The sequence below is a fragment of the Fundulus heteroclitus genome, chromosome 24 (assembly GCF_011125445.2).
Source record: "Fundulus heteroclitus isolate FHET01 chromosome 24, MU-UCD_Fhet_4.1, whole genome shotgun sequence".
Lineage (NCBI taxonomy): Eukaryota > Metazoa > Chordata > Actinopteri > Cyprinodontiformes > Fundulidae > Fundulus > Fundulus heteroclitus.
In genome coordinates this window covers 22,158,414-22,175,292 of record NC_046384.1, presented here as the reverse complement: position 1 = coordinate 22,175,292, position 16,879 = coordinate 22,158,414, and the positions used below count along the sequence as shown (strand labels likewise).

Genomic DNA, 16,879 nt, shown 5'->3' with positions numbered 1-16,879 from the left:
CCTTCACGCTCACTTTGAGGGAACCTAGAGTGGAAACGTTGTAAAGTTCTGGAATGAGTGTCCCGCCTGCAGCCATGTAGCTCCCTGAGCCGTCCTTCTGGACATCTGCTGGTCCTCACCACAGCGCCGTGTCTCGCATCACTTCCTGCGCCTGCTCTTCTTCATGTCTCCTGCTTTGCACTATGGAGGGCCGTCAGCGAGCCTTTCCTGTCCGTGGACACGAGCAGCCGCTGCACTGAAACTAAAGCGACTGCCTGGTGTACCAAAGGGAACTTTTTTTTTACCACGCTGGGATTTTTCTCCTCATGAACCTGGTTAGAGGTTTGCTGTTATGTTAGAGCAGGTGAACGTCTTCTCTTGGAGCTGAGGTTTTGTGACGCTCCTGTTGTCCCTGATGGACCCCGTGCTAAAAAAAGAGAAGACCACCAGGTCAGCTGTGTGGCCAAACACTGCCTTACACCAGCAATAGTGTCCTTTAAAGCTAGTTTTCTACTTTGTCCAGACTTTTCCTAATAAAACCAGTTTTACACACACACATCGTCAGAGTTTTGTTCTGTTTGACGCTTCCAGAGCCTTTAACCCCGTCACATTGTTCCTAACGTTGTCTAGAGTCAAAGTCTCATCACTGACGACTATCACAAGCATTTCATGGTCTGACATGGACATTTTCTCTTGTACAGATCTTAAACTGTTTCATGTACCCTGTGTGTTATGAAATGTAACCAGAGTTCCAGATTTCAGGAAGTACCTGTTAGTTATTTAGGACCCAGGGTGCAGAAAGGACAGTAAGCTGTAAAATGATGCAGACCCTGCAGGCTGTAGGAATGACCCGCCCTGTAAGTTCTGGGCACATTATGGCTACATAGCACAGGTAAGCAGGTAACCATGTGTCACCCAGGCTCTTACCTTTACCTGCAGAGCCTGCAGGTTTGCACACGGCTGGAAGTGACATGATTCAGCCCTGAATCCTGAAAGTCCGCTGTAAGGTTCCAGAACCACCCTGTAGCCTGAGGAAAGCACCCAGCAGTGACCTCTGGGTTTTATATGGAGCAGTGAACGTATCGACTTCACACCTTAACTCTACAACTGGAGACATTTTTTTTAATGCAGAGCTGGGATCAGAGGTGGAAGACCACATTAAAACCCTTTAAACAACAAACTAAACATGAACTTTATTGTATTTCCTACACGTCACTGCGTTGCTAATTAAAAATGTCACACATGTGAAGCCGGGTCACTTGTTGCGCTCCAGCTGAATGGTTTTCTGCAGGCTGGCTATGCTGGCGTCCAGCGCTGCCAGGCCGTCTCTGAAGGCCGCTTCGTCTCTGGTGTTAAACGTCGACTCAGACTTCATGCTCCAGCTGGACCACACAGACTCCACGTCACAGTGGGCCGTGGAGTCCAGCAGCTGCCGCCCGCGTGGCAGGACGTCCTCTGAGCTGGGCCGGCTGGGACGAGGCAGCGTCTCTGCAGCTCCGTCACCTGGTTCAGGTCTGATGGGACGACGAGACGACCCGTCTTCTTTCAGCTCAGATGGGTTTTGGTCTCGTTCTGCAGCCACGCGCACAGTCTCAGTGCCTGTGGGCTCCACCTGGTCCACTTGGTCCACCTGGTCCAGGGACAGCAGGTACTCCCTGATGCGCTCAGCAGAGGCCACTACGGGGTCCTGTTTGCCAGAATACTGCTGTGTGAGGGACGATGACTCCTGCACGTCCTGGTGGTCTGATGGACGCCTCTGGAGGAGCCTGAAACCAGCAGAAGGAAAGATGGGAGACATCAGCAGCAGCAGAGGATGGCTCATTTCCTCAGAGATGAGTCTGTGGAGTAGGTCAGTAGTAGACAGTATCCTATCAACAGTATAGAAATCATGACTGGCAGCTCTGCAAATGATCCAGAACGACTTCATGAATCTGGGAGCTTTCTTTGAGTTTGCAGTGTCTCCAAGCAGAGGCTCAGATAAACTAAGAACAACTTGGAACCTGACCAATATGTCAGATTTCTCTTTCGTTTACCTTCTATTTTTCAGCCTAGTCATCTTTAAAGTTTGCTGTTTAGTTGTTTTGCTGCCATTAGCCACGCCGACAACGCACACAGGACCAGCAGCTGCAGAGGCTGATTTTTCTGCAGCTGCTAAGCATTTTACTGAGGGTGCAGTGAAGGATGTTCCTGCATTTCTCTACTAGACACAAGCACAGTGCACCCAGAACTAGAACCAACTAAGTGGATAGAGGTGGCATTCTGCTATTCAATGAAGGCATATACAATCATGACATGTGACTGAATGCTAATGGATGCAGGATTGTAAACTGTTGCAGGGAATTCACCGTATCCTGATGTACCTGTACACGTGGAAAATGTTGATCCAGTCAGACTTTACTCAAACCTGGCTGTTGCCCTCCAAACAGGCGAGACACGGACTACTCTGAACTGAAGTAGTTCTGACCGTACTGCTTGGTTTAAAGGAGAAAAACGTGACTAAGATGCTGCTGATGGAGAGGATCGATTGTTTCTAGGGAATGTTACTTCCATCCCAGCTGACAAATGAGAATGATTTAGCTTGATTTTACAGTAAATATCAAACTTATTGCTCCTTTAAATAATATGAACTTAGAAAATAAATAATATTTCCCTGGGGGTGCTGACTTTAGCGCCCCCTAGTGCCACCACTGCACAAAACCCACCTTATTTAGCAAGATCCCTTTAGTACAATTTGGTTCTGAAGTCCAAGTGCAGCACCCACCAAGACAAAGAGATATTATTACTGGAGTTAAATCGTTTCACTCTGATGTTTTATGGTTGAAGAAACAAAGCTTGAACAGAGCTTCAGGCTGCTTTACAGGCCTGACAGCCATTTCTCCCTAAACAGCTCAACAGTAGAGCCACAAAAACAACATCACAGTCTGAAACTATAGGTTTAGAATACCAATAGTACAGATATTTTTAGATCTTTGAATTAAACATGTTTGCTTTAATTAATGTTCCTCAAAAATAACTTATTTTATTGAAAGTTCTATTAAAAGACATGATTAAAAAGTGTAAAAAGTCGTGGGCTGCGGAGGCGAAGTGGAATTTGTGTGAAGTGTGCACGCAGACCTACCTCCTGAGCTTTTCTATTTCCTCCAGTCTGTGCTGAGCCACTGAGGCCAGCTTGCTCTGCTCTCGCTCGCTTTGCAGCAGCCTGCTTCTAGCAGCCTCCAGCTCTGCACACAGACAGTAAAGCACACCTGAAGATGCTGCTGACCAAAACCAAGCCAAACCTGTTCCATCTGTGCCACATTAGGAAATAACACTTAAAGCATTTATAAAGCCAGAACAAATTACACTCAAGAGATTTAAACCAAATGTTTATTTCCCTTTCTGAAGCAAATGACGCCCATGTTGCCCTAAGCAGTAACATAACTAGGAAGTATTTACATAAGCACAGCTTTAGACTTGGACCTAAACGCTTTACAAACCTAAACTTAGGAAACACACTATTATTACTACTGTTACTATTATTATTATTATTATTATTATTATTATTATTATTATTATTATTATTATTATTATTATTATTATTATTATTATTATTATTATTATATTATTACACACGTGTTATGTAACTGAAGCTCCCTCCCCTCTCCTGTAGGGGGCAGTATGGTGTTTCATCTGCCTCTCACGCCGTCTCCAGCTTCCTAATGTGCCATAATATAAACCCAGCCTGACTTGATGGTGCTCTAACTCCTCCCTCACCGCTGTTTGCCTCTTCTACACCCCCCCCCCCCCCCCACACAGACCTTTCTGCTGCCGTCTCCAGGCGATCAGTGAGACGGCGTGTCAGCCACACTGATCCACCTGCCCTGCATCATCAGCTCAGCTAGACTGCACCTGTCTTCATGAGCGCCTTCTCTGCCTCGGTATCCCTCAGGTGGCTCTGTGTGTCCTGCAGAGCTTTCCGTAGTCCTGAGAGATCGTCCTGGAGCTCCTGGAGTCTGGACTGAGCCGTGACCAGCTCCTCTTGGAGATTTGGCTCTGTGGGGAGAAAAGATCCCGTCATTTATAGGCGGCAGGGTGGGAGATGTCCGTAGCCAGGTGGCTCACATGGTGAAAGGAAACACAGAGTTAGATCATCAAATAAATGTTAACAAGAGACAGACATAAATAAATGAATAAATTCTGTTTCCATGCAGGCTGCCCAGTGGCCCTGCAGCAGGAAGGTCCTGGGTTAGAACCCATGGACTTAGCATGTTCTTCCTGTGCATGCACGCTTCTCTCTGGGTGCTGTGGCTTCCTCCCACACAGGCAGGTTAGGTATGGGTGTGCGTACATGGTTGTGTGTCATGTGTGGGACTGGCAACCTGTCCAGGATGGACTCTCCCTCAATGAACCATGGAGACAGGCACCAACTCCCACAACCTTTTTTTATTGTAGAAAAAAAAAAAAGCAGGAGGAATTTGGCCCACTCTGCTCTGTAGAAATATTTAGAGTCTGGGGTCTTTCCAGCTAGACGGTCTGTTTAACCTCATTTAGTTTTCAGTCCAGATTTTGTTTTAATGAGCCACTCAGAGGTGGACGATAGCTAAAAGTTCTTAGGGTGACGACATGGAGGCCTTTCAACCTCCGACTTGAAGCTCATTGCTAAAGATAAATCACCAAGATATCAGAGAAGACATGGAAAAAGATGCTCAGCTGTTTGAGCGTCATAGGCGTCTGGTTTTCATCCAAAGTCTCAGCTGGACGTGCGTCTCGCGGCCTTGGAGGTCCTGCGGCGCGTTGCATGTGTCTGGCAAGATGCGTTTTGAAGAGTTTTGATGGTTTTGGGCGTGTCAACCAATCACAGAAGCTCAGCTTTGTGACATAGTGACATCTTTTATCATGGGACAGAAGGATCAGGGAGAACCCAGGAAATCCCACAAACTGAAGACAATGGAGGACAAACTTATTGTCGTGGTTTATCTGCTGAATCCAGACACGGCGCAGAGGCGTCCAACGATGACGGTGGCTTGGCTTCATTCAGCAAATGAAGCCAAGCCACCGTCTTGATTTCATCTCTCATAGTAAACAAGAGACTGGCAGAGCAAAGGAACAGGTTAGCTCCTCTAAATATACTCTGTCCACACTCTGACTGTAGATGAGCATCTACTCTAGAGCATCCAAAACGCTCCAGACGTGTCTGAGCAAAGTGAGCATGCATCCAGGTGAGGCGTTGGATGGGAGGCGGCCTGAGCAGGTGATTACATCTCATCCCCATGAACAGGTGTCACACAGGAGGGATGCAAAGCAATGCAACAGGTGTGATTGTAGTGATTACAGCAAAGCTACAGCGACGCCACGTACCATTTCTCTCCCTCTTCACCAACATGTGCTCTTTGTGTTGTTCCGTCACATTAAAGCTAACTTTGTGGTTTCAGGGTGACAACATGTAAAAGAGTCAGATTCTTTAGCAGCGTGTGTCCATATGGAGACTTTACCTTCTGAGCCATGAAGCACTTCCTGTTTCTGCTCCTGCTGATTCTTCACACAGCTGAAAAACACAGAGCGTGATGTGTTGATCTAGGCGGAGCCATGCTGAGGCCGTCAGCGTGGACAGCATGACGGGAAACTAGGCTGTACCTGCAGAACTGGGGGTAGTGATGGAGAGCTGCAGGCCCAACGTCTGAACCACCAACGGTCTGCTCCAGACGGCTGAGCAGCCTCTCCGCTGCGCTGCCTGCACACACACACACACACACACACACACACACACACACACACACACACACACACACACACACACACACACACACACACACAGAGCAGGAGCTGAAGGGCAGCTGATGCTGGTACCTCTGTGATGCCAGTCAGACCTCCATGCACCTTGTCCAGCGATCAGAGCTCTGAGTTCCTGCAGCAGGTCCTGAAGAGCCTCTGCTCTGGTTCCCCCGCTGCACCGGCCCTGTCCAGGCTCAACTCCAGACTCCTTCAGGCTGCAGCCGTTTACACGATCAGCATCTCTCCCCGCCACAAAGCCGTCCTCTGCTTCACGCGCCGCCCCACAGGACGTGTGCGACGCTCCAGAAGCAGAGCGGCAGTAGTTCTGATGGCGTAGCGGCGCGGGCTCGGACCCCCCGGCTGGAGGGCTGGAGGTGGCCAGCTGCTGAGATTGAAGGCCTGCAGACGGCGACTGAAGCGGCTGAGTGGATTTCTGAGGCGGGTGCAGCATCACTCCGCTGTGTGCAGCCGGAGGACAGAATTTATGGGCCGCCATTGCTGCTGCTACGCTGCCTGGCTGGTGCCGCTCTGAATTCTGGGGGTTCTGAAAGTCTGAGGGTGGAAAGGCAGCATTAGGAAGTAGTGGAAGTAAAGCTCAGTGAGGAAGAACATCATGCCTACTGTGATGAGCTGATAGACGGCACCATGAGAACACTACGGTGATGTTGCAGCAGGATTAACAGGCTCCATCACAGACAGGCTGAGGGAACATCAGCCTTAGGGAACATCAGCAGGCGGAGCCTGAAGGTGTGTGAGCATGGAGGCCTGCACACCTGAGCCAGGTCTACCAGCTGCATCAGCAGGAACGGCCCACAAATCCAGCAAAGCACTGGCAGACGTTAGAGGGAGGAAACCAGAACTAGGGCTCAGCCATAAATGGATTAGGAAATTTATTTTTTTTGTTTAAGATTTCATTCTTGGAAAAAAAAAAAAAAAAAAAATCAGGATTTTATTTTGTCAACGCACTCACTGAGCGTCCATGAAGGAAATGGCATACAACGCTGAATCTATGTTAAGGAAGATATATTGTGAAAATACTGTTAAGAGGAAACGTGGCCCTTTCATTTATTCATTTACTGATTTATTAATTTACTAATTATTTTTTAAGTTAGTCTGAAGCCACCACAGCAAAGTTAAACCTGTTCTTATCCCGTTCTGTATTACCACTAGCAGCAAACATTGTTATTTTCATTGCCCACATGGCACAGCCGCCATCTTGTTTTACAAGCATGGTTCACAGCGTGGAGTTAGTTACACAATTCCCAGAGATACTTGACATAAAAGAAAGTTTTGTTTTATCATTTCTTTAATTTATTTTGGGGAAATGAAAAGGAGGGAAAATTTAATTAATCGGCATGGTGAAAAAAAAGGAAATCAGCCCTACTAAAAACATTTATCAGGTAGTTCTACCAAATGCTGAGGGAACGGCTGAGGACTAGAACGTTCCAAAACTCCCTCTTTCTGCCAACGTCTACCCAACAACAATAATGCTAATGCTAACTGAGCTAAAACAGGAAATGTTTAGTCTCACTTCCAATCAGGCAGAGAGAAAATTAAAAGTTGTGGATTTTTTTTTTTTTATTTACAGTGCATCTATGTATCTGATATCAGATGAATTATATGGATTTAAATCAGGCTGAGCTAATTTAAGCGCTTGCCTCCGTTACATTCAGAGATTCTAGCTTAGAGTTGATGAAAACCTGATTACATCTGACCAGCGGCGTTTGTCAACTATTCATGGTCTGGTAACTTTAAGAGTAGTTTTACTGCATCGTATATCGTCCTTTTAACGTCACTGGAAGAACGTTGCACCGTTCTGACATGTAAACATTTTCTAGTGCTCAGCAGTGAGGTTCTCAGGAGGCCCAGGCTGCTTTGTGGGTTCTGCTGCTTCTCATCTTCCTCTGGACAACAGCTCATAGATTCTCTGGAAGGTTCAGGTTCAGGTCAGTTTGCTGGATAACCTGAACCTGAACCTGAACCTGATCCTGATCGCACAGAGAAACTATGTTCATCATTAATTTTCTACTAAATTTGAATTTTGCTTGCTCTGTGGTTATATCTGCTACTGGTACCTTTTCCTTAACCATCTATCAAAATGTTTGCATACACACAAAATTATTTTTAATGCTTTACATTAATTTGATAATAAAATTCACTTTGGGATTTAGCTGTAAGCCAAATCCATTAAAATTTAATAATTTCATTAAGTTGAAATTATTGCTTTAACTAGATTCCTCTTTTTAATGTTATTTAACCTTTATTTATATAGGTTGTCTCAGAGATCCAAGAGCTCGTTTACAAAAGAAACGTGTTTTTACAAAAATAGTAATGATATAAATAATTAAAATATTTGACTCCAATTAAATATGCTAATGAAATAAGAACTAAAAACAAGAGCAAGTTTTGTGGGACGATTTCTCCATTTTTCTTAAAGATTTAAATAGTAGTTAATAGAGAGTTGATGGGGCCCAGTAAAGGCTCCTACATGCTTGTGGACATGAGTCTGCGGACGTCTTCAACAATTATTTACATCATTTAATTTACAACTTTTATGGCAGCTGTAACTGTGCTGCTGACTACATGTTGATTACACGTTCACACACCTGTAATACATGCATTATAGAAGACAGACAGGCTATATATCTATTTTAAATTGAACTACTGCACTAAATCTACTTTGGGAAGATATTCAAACTTAGTGAGATGCTCCTGTAAACCCTTAGAATTAGAACAAGAATGGACTTTTGCCCACTTTTATTCCCCGTCTGCTCCCTCAGGGATCTAAAGAGCTCATTAAAATGGTTTAATGAGCTAAACTGATCAGAAAGAGACTCACCACCGGTTTTTGTGGGCGGTTTCTTGGAGGCCATCTTTCCCTGCGAGGTGGATGCTCTTGGTTTGGCTGTTCCTCCCTTCGCAGACTTCATGGTTCTGGAAAGACCTGGGGGGGCTTACACACACACACACACACACTCTGAAAAGTGCGGCATGCATTTGTATTCAACTCTGTGGTTAGTCTGTAGATCTACAAACTTGATAGCGACGTACTAAAGACTTGCAGCTCCAACTATAATGAAAGGTGCTCTACAGCGGGGCTAATCCACTACATTTGTCTGAGGTCCAGAATGTGGAAGTGCAGGAAGCGTTGCGTCATGCATGCAGGGGGGGGGAGAGAACGCGTTTTACGCCGAGCTAATAACAGCTAGCGCGGTAGCTGATTTACACTGGGAGGTTTTCTGCCAGGAGGCAACTTTAATGTCGCTCTCAAACATTGAGGCATTACAATGAAACAAATAACGCTTACAACAACCACACATCAGAATCTAACCCCCCCCCCCCCCCACCAGACTTTATACTTTAGACAAATTTCCCTCTTCTGGCAGCTGTCAAGTCCAGACTCCTTCACCAAGTCAGCAGAGTGAGAAATGCTCTTCATCCCTCCAGAGAACATGTCCCAGCTGCTCCAGAGTCCAATGGCAGCGTGCATCACACCGCTGCAGCCCACCCTTTGCATTACATCGGTGCCGTATGGCTGGGCTGCAGCTGCTCTGCCATGGAGACCCAGTCCATGAAGCCCTCCATGCACTGTTTTAAGCTAGTCCCAAGGCCACATGAGGTTTGGAGACCTGTAGCGATTGACTGCAGAAAGTTGTCGATTTCTGCGCACTTATTGCGTCAGCGTCTGCTGCCCCTGCTCCATCGGCTTACATGGCCTACCGCCTTGGGGCCAAGTTGCTGTTGTTCCCAATCATTTTCACTTTGTCATAACACCACTGACAGCTAAATGTGGAATATTAGGAGAGGAAATTTCACAGCAGGGCATGTTCCACAGGTCTGTCTGCCTAGGAGCTTAGGGTTACACCGCTGTGGCCATGAAGTGATAGGAAGACCTGATTTCCATTATTTGGATGAGTGAGCAAATTCCTTTGGCAACATAGTGTACATACACTTTTTTCTCTTCACTATGCTATTCCTGAATGCAGAAATATTCGGGGGGCCGGATGGAAAGCTCTGGTGGGCCGGATGTGGCCCACGGGCCGCCAGTTGACCTTTGCCATCCTAAACCAGGTCTAACTCAGACATGTGAGTCAGAACACACCAAATACCTGTTTTGGACGGTAGTTTCTTTAAAGTCTTCTTTCCTTGGAAGGTGGAGGACGTCACTCGCTTAGGGGTTCTCTGAAGACCTGTTGATGCTTAAAATTTGAGATTCTTTTTAGATCGTTATGCAAAAGGGATCCTTAAACCCGCCACGCGTTGTGTTTTTGCTATAAAATGATGAGCCAACTTCCTCCTGCCAACTGCTGCTAAACTGAACATATATTTCTAAAAAGTAGTTTGATTTTACTGGATTACGGCTGCATGCAAATAAATGTTAGACATAATCATAAAAGGTGGACCATTGTTACCTTCCACCTAATACCACTGCTGACATTACTGGTTGAACAGGTACCTAACATATGGACTAATAAAGACTAATGCTATAATTGCTATTATTACTTATAATATCATTATTTAACATGGCAAGGGCTCAACCCCACAAGAAAAGTTGCAAAGGTGCAGAGAAGAGTGAGGGAGAGAGCTTTTTTAGCAATAAATAAATAAAAATAAAAAATGAAACGGGAGTTTCGCCCCTGCTCTCAGAGAGCAGAACTTTAGGATCTTGGTGCCAGATCTGAACCCCACTGAGAACCTGTGGTCTGTTCAGGTGGAGAAACAGAGACCAGTAAACTGGGATCAATTATTAACGCCAAGAAAAGCCTTTAGATGGCGAGTAAAACTGTTTTTCAGCTCAAAGAGACAAAGACAGAAGATAAAACCTTCTTTATTACTAAAGGGAACTCGTCTGACCTGCATGGTCGGCCTGAAGAATGCCACTGAGCAAAGCAGCACACTGGTCCAGACCCTTGTGTATACTGGTGACCTGAGGGTAGAAAAGACAACATCACCAACCAGCAGGACACGTCTCCTGGTCCGGGCCTCGCAATCTAAAAAAGCTCTCAGCTGACTGCTGAAATCTGGACAATGCAGAGGATTCACTGGTCAGACCTGCTGCCATCAACTCTAAACACAGTTTAGGGGGTGCTGAGGAGTCAGACACCAAATCCTGGAAGCCTGGTCCATGTGATCGCTTCCTGAAGGACAGCAGGAGCATTACAGCCACATCATGCTGCTCTCCTTCTAAATGACTGAGCTGCCATCATCACCTGATCCTCAGAGTCCGTGGAGTACAGAGAGTAGTCAGGCTGAGGCCAGGGTGGAGGTCCTGGATCAGGGGCCGCTCTGAGGACACAAACCAAAGTCAGCAGACCCAGGCAACAGTCTTCCTAAGGGAGCAGTCTTCCTAAGGGAACAGTCTTCCTAAGGGAGCAGTCTTCCTAAGGGAACAGTCTTCCTAAGGGAGCAGTCTTCCTAAGGGAGCAGTCTTCCTAAAGCAACAGTCTTGCTAAAGCAACAGTCTTGCTAAAGGAACAGTCTTCCTAAATGTATAGTCTTCCTAACGCAACAGTCTTCCTAGATGTATAGTCTTCCTAAAGCAACAGTCTTCCTAACGCAACAGTCTTCCTAAAGCAACAGTCTTCCTAAAGCAACAGTCTTCCTAAAGCAACAGTCTTCCTAACGCAAAATTCTTCCTAAAGCAACAGTCTTCCTAAAGCAACAGTCTTCCTAACGCAAAATTCTTCCTAAAGGAATAGTCTTCCTAAAGCAACAGTCTTCCTAAAGCAACAGTCTTCCTAAAGCAACAGTCTTCCTAACGCAAAATTCTTCCTAAAGCAACAGTCTTCCTAACGCAAAATTCTTCCTAAAGGAATAGTCTTCCTAAAGCAACAGTCTTCCTAAAGCAACAGTCTTCCTAAAGCAACAGTCTTCCTAACGCAAAATTCTTCCTAAAGCAACAGTCTTCCTAACGCAAAATTCTTCCTAAAGGAATAGTCTTCCTAAGGCAACAGTCTTCCTAAAGCAACAGTCTTCCTAAAGCAACAGTCTTCCTAACGCAAAATTCTTCCTAAAGCAACAGTCTTCCTAACGCAAAATTCTTCCTAAAGGAATAGTCTTCCTAAAGCAACAGTCTTCCTAAAGCAACAGTCTTCCTAAAGCAACAGTCTTCCTAAAGCAACAGTCTTCCTAAAGCAACAGTCTTCCCAACGCAAAATTCTTCCTAAAGCAACAGTCTTCCTAACGCAAAATTCTTCCTAAAGCAACAGTCTTCCTAACGCAAAATTCTTCCTAAAGCAACAGTCTTCCTAAAGCAACAGTCTTCCTAAAGCAACAGTCGTCCTAAAGCAACAGTCTTCCTAAGGGAACAGTCTTCCCAAAGCAACAGTCTTCCTAAGGGAACAATCTTCCTAAAGCAACAGTCTTCCTAAAGCAACAGTCTTCCTAAAGCAACAGTCTTCCTAAAGCAACAGTCTTCCTAAGGGAACAGTCTTCCTAAAGCAACAGTCTTCCTAAGGGAACAGTCTTCCTAAAGCAACAGTCTTCCTAAGGGAACAGTCTTCCCAAAGCAACAGTCTTCCTAAGGGAACAATCTTCCTAAAGCAACAGTCTTCCTAAAGCAACAGTCTTCCTAAAGCAACAGTCTTCCTAACGCAAAATTCTTCCTAAAGCAACAGTCTTCCTAACGCAAAATTCTTCCTAAAGCAACAGTCTTCCTAACGCAAAATTCTTCCTAAAGGAATAGTCTTCCTAAGGCAACAGTCTTCCTAAAGCAACAGTCTTCCTAAAGCAACAGTCTTCCTAACGCAAAATTCTTCCTAAAGCAACAGTCTTCCTAACGCAAAATTCTTCCTAAAGGAATAGTCTTCCTAAAGCAACAGTCTTCCTAAAGCAACAGTCTTCCTAAAGCAACAGTCTTCCTAACGCAAAATTCTTCCTAAAGCAACAGTCTTCCTAACGCAAAATTCTTCCTAAAGGAATAGTCTTCCTAAAGCAACAGTCTTCCTAAAGCAACAGTCTTCCTAAAGCAACAGTCTTCCTAAAGCAACAGTCTTCCTAAAGCAACAGTCTTCCCAACGCAAAATTCTTCCTAAAGCAACAGTCTTCCTAACGCAAAATTCTTCCTAAAGCAACAGTCTTCCTAAGGGAACAATCTTCCTAAAGCAACAGTCTTCCTAAAGCAACAGTCTTCCTAAAGCAACAGTCTTCCTAAGGGAACAGTCTTCCCAAAGCAACAGTCTTCCTAAGGGAACAGTCTTCCTAAAGGTATAGTCTTCCTAAAGCAACAGTCTTCCTAAAGCAACGGTCTTCCTAAAGCAATGGTCTTCCTAAGGGAACAGACTTCTTAAAGCAACAGTCTTCCTAAAGCAACAGTCTTCCCAAAGGAACAGTCTTCCCAAAGGAACAGTCTTCCTAAAGGAACAGTCTTCCTAAGGGAACAGTCTTCCTAAAGGTATAGTCTTCCTAAAGCAACAGTCTTCCTAAGGGAACAGTCTTCCTAAAGCAACAGTCTTCCTAAGGGAACAGTCTTCCCAAAGCAACAGTCTTCCTAAGGGAACAATCTTCCTAAAGCAACAGTCTTCCTAAAGCAACAGTCTTCCTAAAGCAACAGTCTTCCTAACGCAAAATTCTTCCTAAAGCAACAGTCTTCCTAACGCAAAATTCTTCCTAAAGCAACAGTCTTCCTAAAGCAACAGTCTTCCTAAGGGAACAGTCTTCCTAAGGGAACAGTCTTCCTAAGGGAACAGTCTTCCTAAGGGAACAGTCTTCCCAAAGCAACAGTCTTCCTAAGGGAACAATCTTCCTAAAGCAACAGTCTTCCTAAAGCAACAGTCTTCCTAAAGCAACAGTCTTCCTAAGGGAACAGTCTTCCTAAGGGAACAGTCTTCCCAAAGGAACAGTCTTCCCAAAGGAACAGTCTTCCCAAAGGAACAGTCTTCCTAAAGGAACAGTCTTCCTAAGGGAACAGTCTTCCTAAAGGTATAGTCTTCCTAAAGCAGTCTTCCTAAAGCAACGGTCTTCCTAAAGCAATGGTCTTCCTAAGGGAACAGACTTCTTAAAGCAACAGTCTTCCTAAAGCAACAGTCTTCCTAAAGGTATAGTCTTCCTAAAGCAACGGTCTTCCTAAAGCAACGGTCTTCCTAAAGCAACGGTCTTCCTAAAGCAACAGTCTTCCTAAAGCAACGGTCTTCCTAAAGCAACAGTCTTCCTAAAGCAACGGTCTTCCAAAAGCAACGGTCTTCCTAAGGGAACAGACTTCTTAAAGCAACAGTCTTCCTAAAGCAACAGTCTTCCTAAAGGAACAATCTTCCTAAAGGAACAGTCTTCCTAAAGGAATAGTCTTCCTAAAGCAACAATCTTCCTAAAGGAATAGTCTTCCTAAAGGAATAGTCTTCCTAAAGCAACAATCTTCCTAAAGGAATAGTCTTCCAAAAGCAACGGTCTTCCTAAGGGAACAGACTTCTTAAAGCAACAGTCTTCCTAAAGCAACAGTCTTCCTAAAGGAACAATCTTCCTAAAGGAATAGTCTTCCTAAAGGAATAGTCTTCCTAAAGCAACAGTCTTCCTAAAGCAACAATCTTCCTAAAGGAATAGTCTTCCTAAAGGAATAGTCTTCCTAAAGCAACAGTCTTCCTAAATGTATAGTCTTCCTAAAGCAACAGTCTTCCTAACGCAACAGTCTTCCTAAAGCAACAGTCTTCCTAAAGCAACAGTCTTCCTAAAGCAACAGTCTTCCTAACGCAAAATTCTTCCTAAAGCAACAGTCTTCCTAACGCAAAATTCTTCCTAAAGCAACAGTCTTCCTAACGCAAAATTCTTCCTAAAGCAACAGTCTTCCTAAAGCAACAGTCTTCCTAAAGCAACAATCTTCCTAAAGGAATAGTCTTCCTAAAGGAATAGTCTTCCTAAAGGAACAGTCTTCCTAAAGCAATGGTCTTCCTAAGGGAACAGACTTCTTAAAGCAACAGTCTTCCTAAAGCAACAGTCTTCCTAAAGGTATAGTCTTCCTAAAGCAACAGTCTTCCTAAAGCAACGGTCTTCCTAAAGCAACAGTCTTCCTAAAGCAACAGTCTTCCTAAAGCAACAGTCTTCCTAAAGCAACAATCTTCCTAAAGGAATAGTCTTCCTAAAGCAACAATCTTCCTAAAGGAATAGTCTTCCTAAAGCAACAGTCTTCCTAAAGGAATAGTCTTCCTAAAGCAACAGTCTTCCTAAAGCAACAGTCTTCCTAAAGCAACGGTCTTCCTAAAGCAACAGTCTTCCTAAAGCAACAGTCTTCCTAAAGCAACAGTCTTCCTAAAGCAACAGTCTTCCTAAAGCAACAGTCTTCCTAAAGCAATAGTCTTCCTAAAGCAACAGTCTTCCTAAAGCAATAGTCTTCCTAAAGCAACATCCCTTTAAGGAGAATCAGACTCACCGGGTCGCTTTAACTTTCCCCGTCAGCCTTCCTGATGTCACCACCTGTTGGTTATGGTGAGAAAACACGCAGATCAGCTGCAGGGAGCCAGTCTGCACCACATGCTTCAGACCAACAGCCGCTAAAGCGATCAAAGCCCTTCTGCTCCCGGAAGTCTTACTTTGTGTCTGGCTGTTCCACTCATGGTTCCCCGCAGCTCCGCTCAGCCCCTGGAAGGCCCAGTCCGACAGCCGAGCCTCCAGGCGGACGCGTCCAGAGCAAAAACACCTTTCAAATAAATCACTTCCGCTGGACGCGCGACCTGGAGCGGACCAATGACACCGTGGTGCGTTCATGTCCTACTGGAAACTTCCGTTTCAAATCAGAAACTCTGTTTTTAAACCATGAAGGTTGGTACTTATGACGTTCCCTGGGATACCGTGAACGCATCATTGTAGATAACCCCGCCCACCAACGCACCGCCTTCCAGCATGGACGGCTGTTGTTTTTCTGAGTTTAATTTATTCAGCTAACAGCAAGACCACAGGTGATCTTAAGTGGCCGTCCAAACATAATCCACGTCACCCAAAGGCAACCTCTACTCACCTTTATAATGATCAAAGCTACCTGTGCATGACGTCATCAACACCCAGAAGCATTTGGTTCTCATCATGGTCCAGAACAAACAAACCCAGAACTGATCAGTGGCTTGTAGCAAACTAATTACTGACCCATGAAGTCTGATATTAACCTCTGACTGACCACAACCTCATTTCCCCCAAAACATTTTAATGGAGGCAAATAAATATTGAAGTTAAATTCCAATATTTATGTGATAATTCAGACTATAAACTACCGACCTATACATTTACTACGCGTCTTTAAACCGGAATATCAGACATTGGTGCAGAATCACAATCTTGGTTGTTAAAAGGATCAGTCCACAACAATATACTTTAGTAAAGGACATAATTAAATAGGAAATTGATCACTGATGGGGCTGTATCCTTTTTAGACTTCTTTAAAGCCTTTTGACTCTGAAATACCAATTTTTATTTTCGGTTTTAGAAATAAATCTATAAATGTATTAATTTGACAAATGGTTTGTACTGGATGTCAGTAGTTGTGTCATACTGCCTGAAGGTACCACAGCGTTTAGTATTAATGTTAGAATTCCAATTTCACCATCTTTTTATTTTAGTAAGAGAAATGTTAGCAATCTATCCTAAAATTAGCGTCTTTGGAACGGAACTGATTATTATGCAATTAGCAGATGACACCGTCATTTTCTGGGAAAATGATTAACAGATTGCAATAATTGACAAAATGAGATTTTTCTCGGAGGCTTCAGGGCTAACAGTAAATTTAAAGAAAGGTGAACTTCTATCCATCCACGACACAGCCCTAAAAGAAACAGCCAGTATTACAATTAAATATTAAGGAACGGCTATTAAAAAAAAAAAAAAACACAACACTCCACCATAATCGTTGAAAAAAACCTTGTAAATCTAAACTTAATCCGAGGCTTCAAGGAGACCTTTTAATAATTAAGCCTATTAATCAAACAAAGATGAACTTGATATGGAGGAACAGACCAAACTACACTTAAAAAAAAAAAAAAAAAAATAGTTCACATAGTAAAAGAAAAAGATGGAGGTCTTACAGTAATTGACTTCAAGTGCCTTAATGGAACCCTACAGATTAATTTGCTGAAACAAAAACTTGATTTATTAACATTGTACTGTCCCTAAAAATATATCAAAACAGGAGATGTAAAACCTGTTGTTCCAGCTGACTGCAGCAGTTAAACTG

At 44.2% G+C, this 16,879-nt stretch overlaps 1 protein-coding gene across 3 annotated transcripts; it reads right to left on the bottom strand.

Annotated features, from left to right (window-relative positions):
• Window positions 1–764: 764 nt before the first annotated feature.
• On the bottom strand, window positions 765–15,509 carry ccdc14 (coiled-coil domain containing 14). 3 transcript variants are annotated; one of them, XM_036127824.1, is made up of 12 exons: window positions 15,249–15,509; window positions 15,089–15,132; window positions 10,941–11,016; window positions 10,585–10,657; window positions 9,840–9,929; window positions 8,570–8,674; window positions 5,806–6,282; window positions 5,593–5,689; window positions 5,451–5,503; window positions 3,868–4,011; window positions 3,098–3,200; window positions 765–1,745 (listed from the first exon to the last, which is right to left on the bottom strand). In XM_036127824.1, exons 1-12 carry the CDS (start codon window positions 15,270–15,272, stop codon window positions 1,235–1,237), a joined length of 1,797 nt encoding a protein of 598 aa, XP_035983717.1. In that variant the 5' UTR covers window positions 15,273–15,509; the 3' UTR covers window positions 765–1,234. The 3 variants fall into 3 exon arrangements, with proteins under 3 accessions (XP_035983717.1, XP_035983716.1, XP_035983718.1); XM_036127823.1 differs by having other exon boundaries at window positions 8,570–8,683; window positions 15,249–15,494; XM_036127825.1 differs by having other exon boundaries at window positions 5,836–6,282; window positions 8,570–8,683; window positions 15,249–15,478.
• Window positions 15,510–16,879: the final 1,370 nt, after the last annotated feature.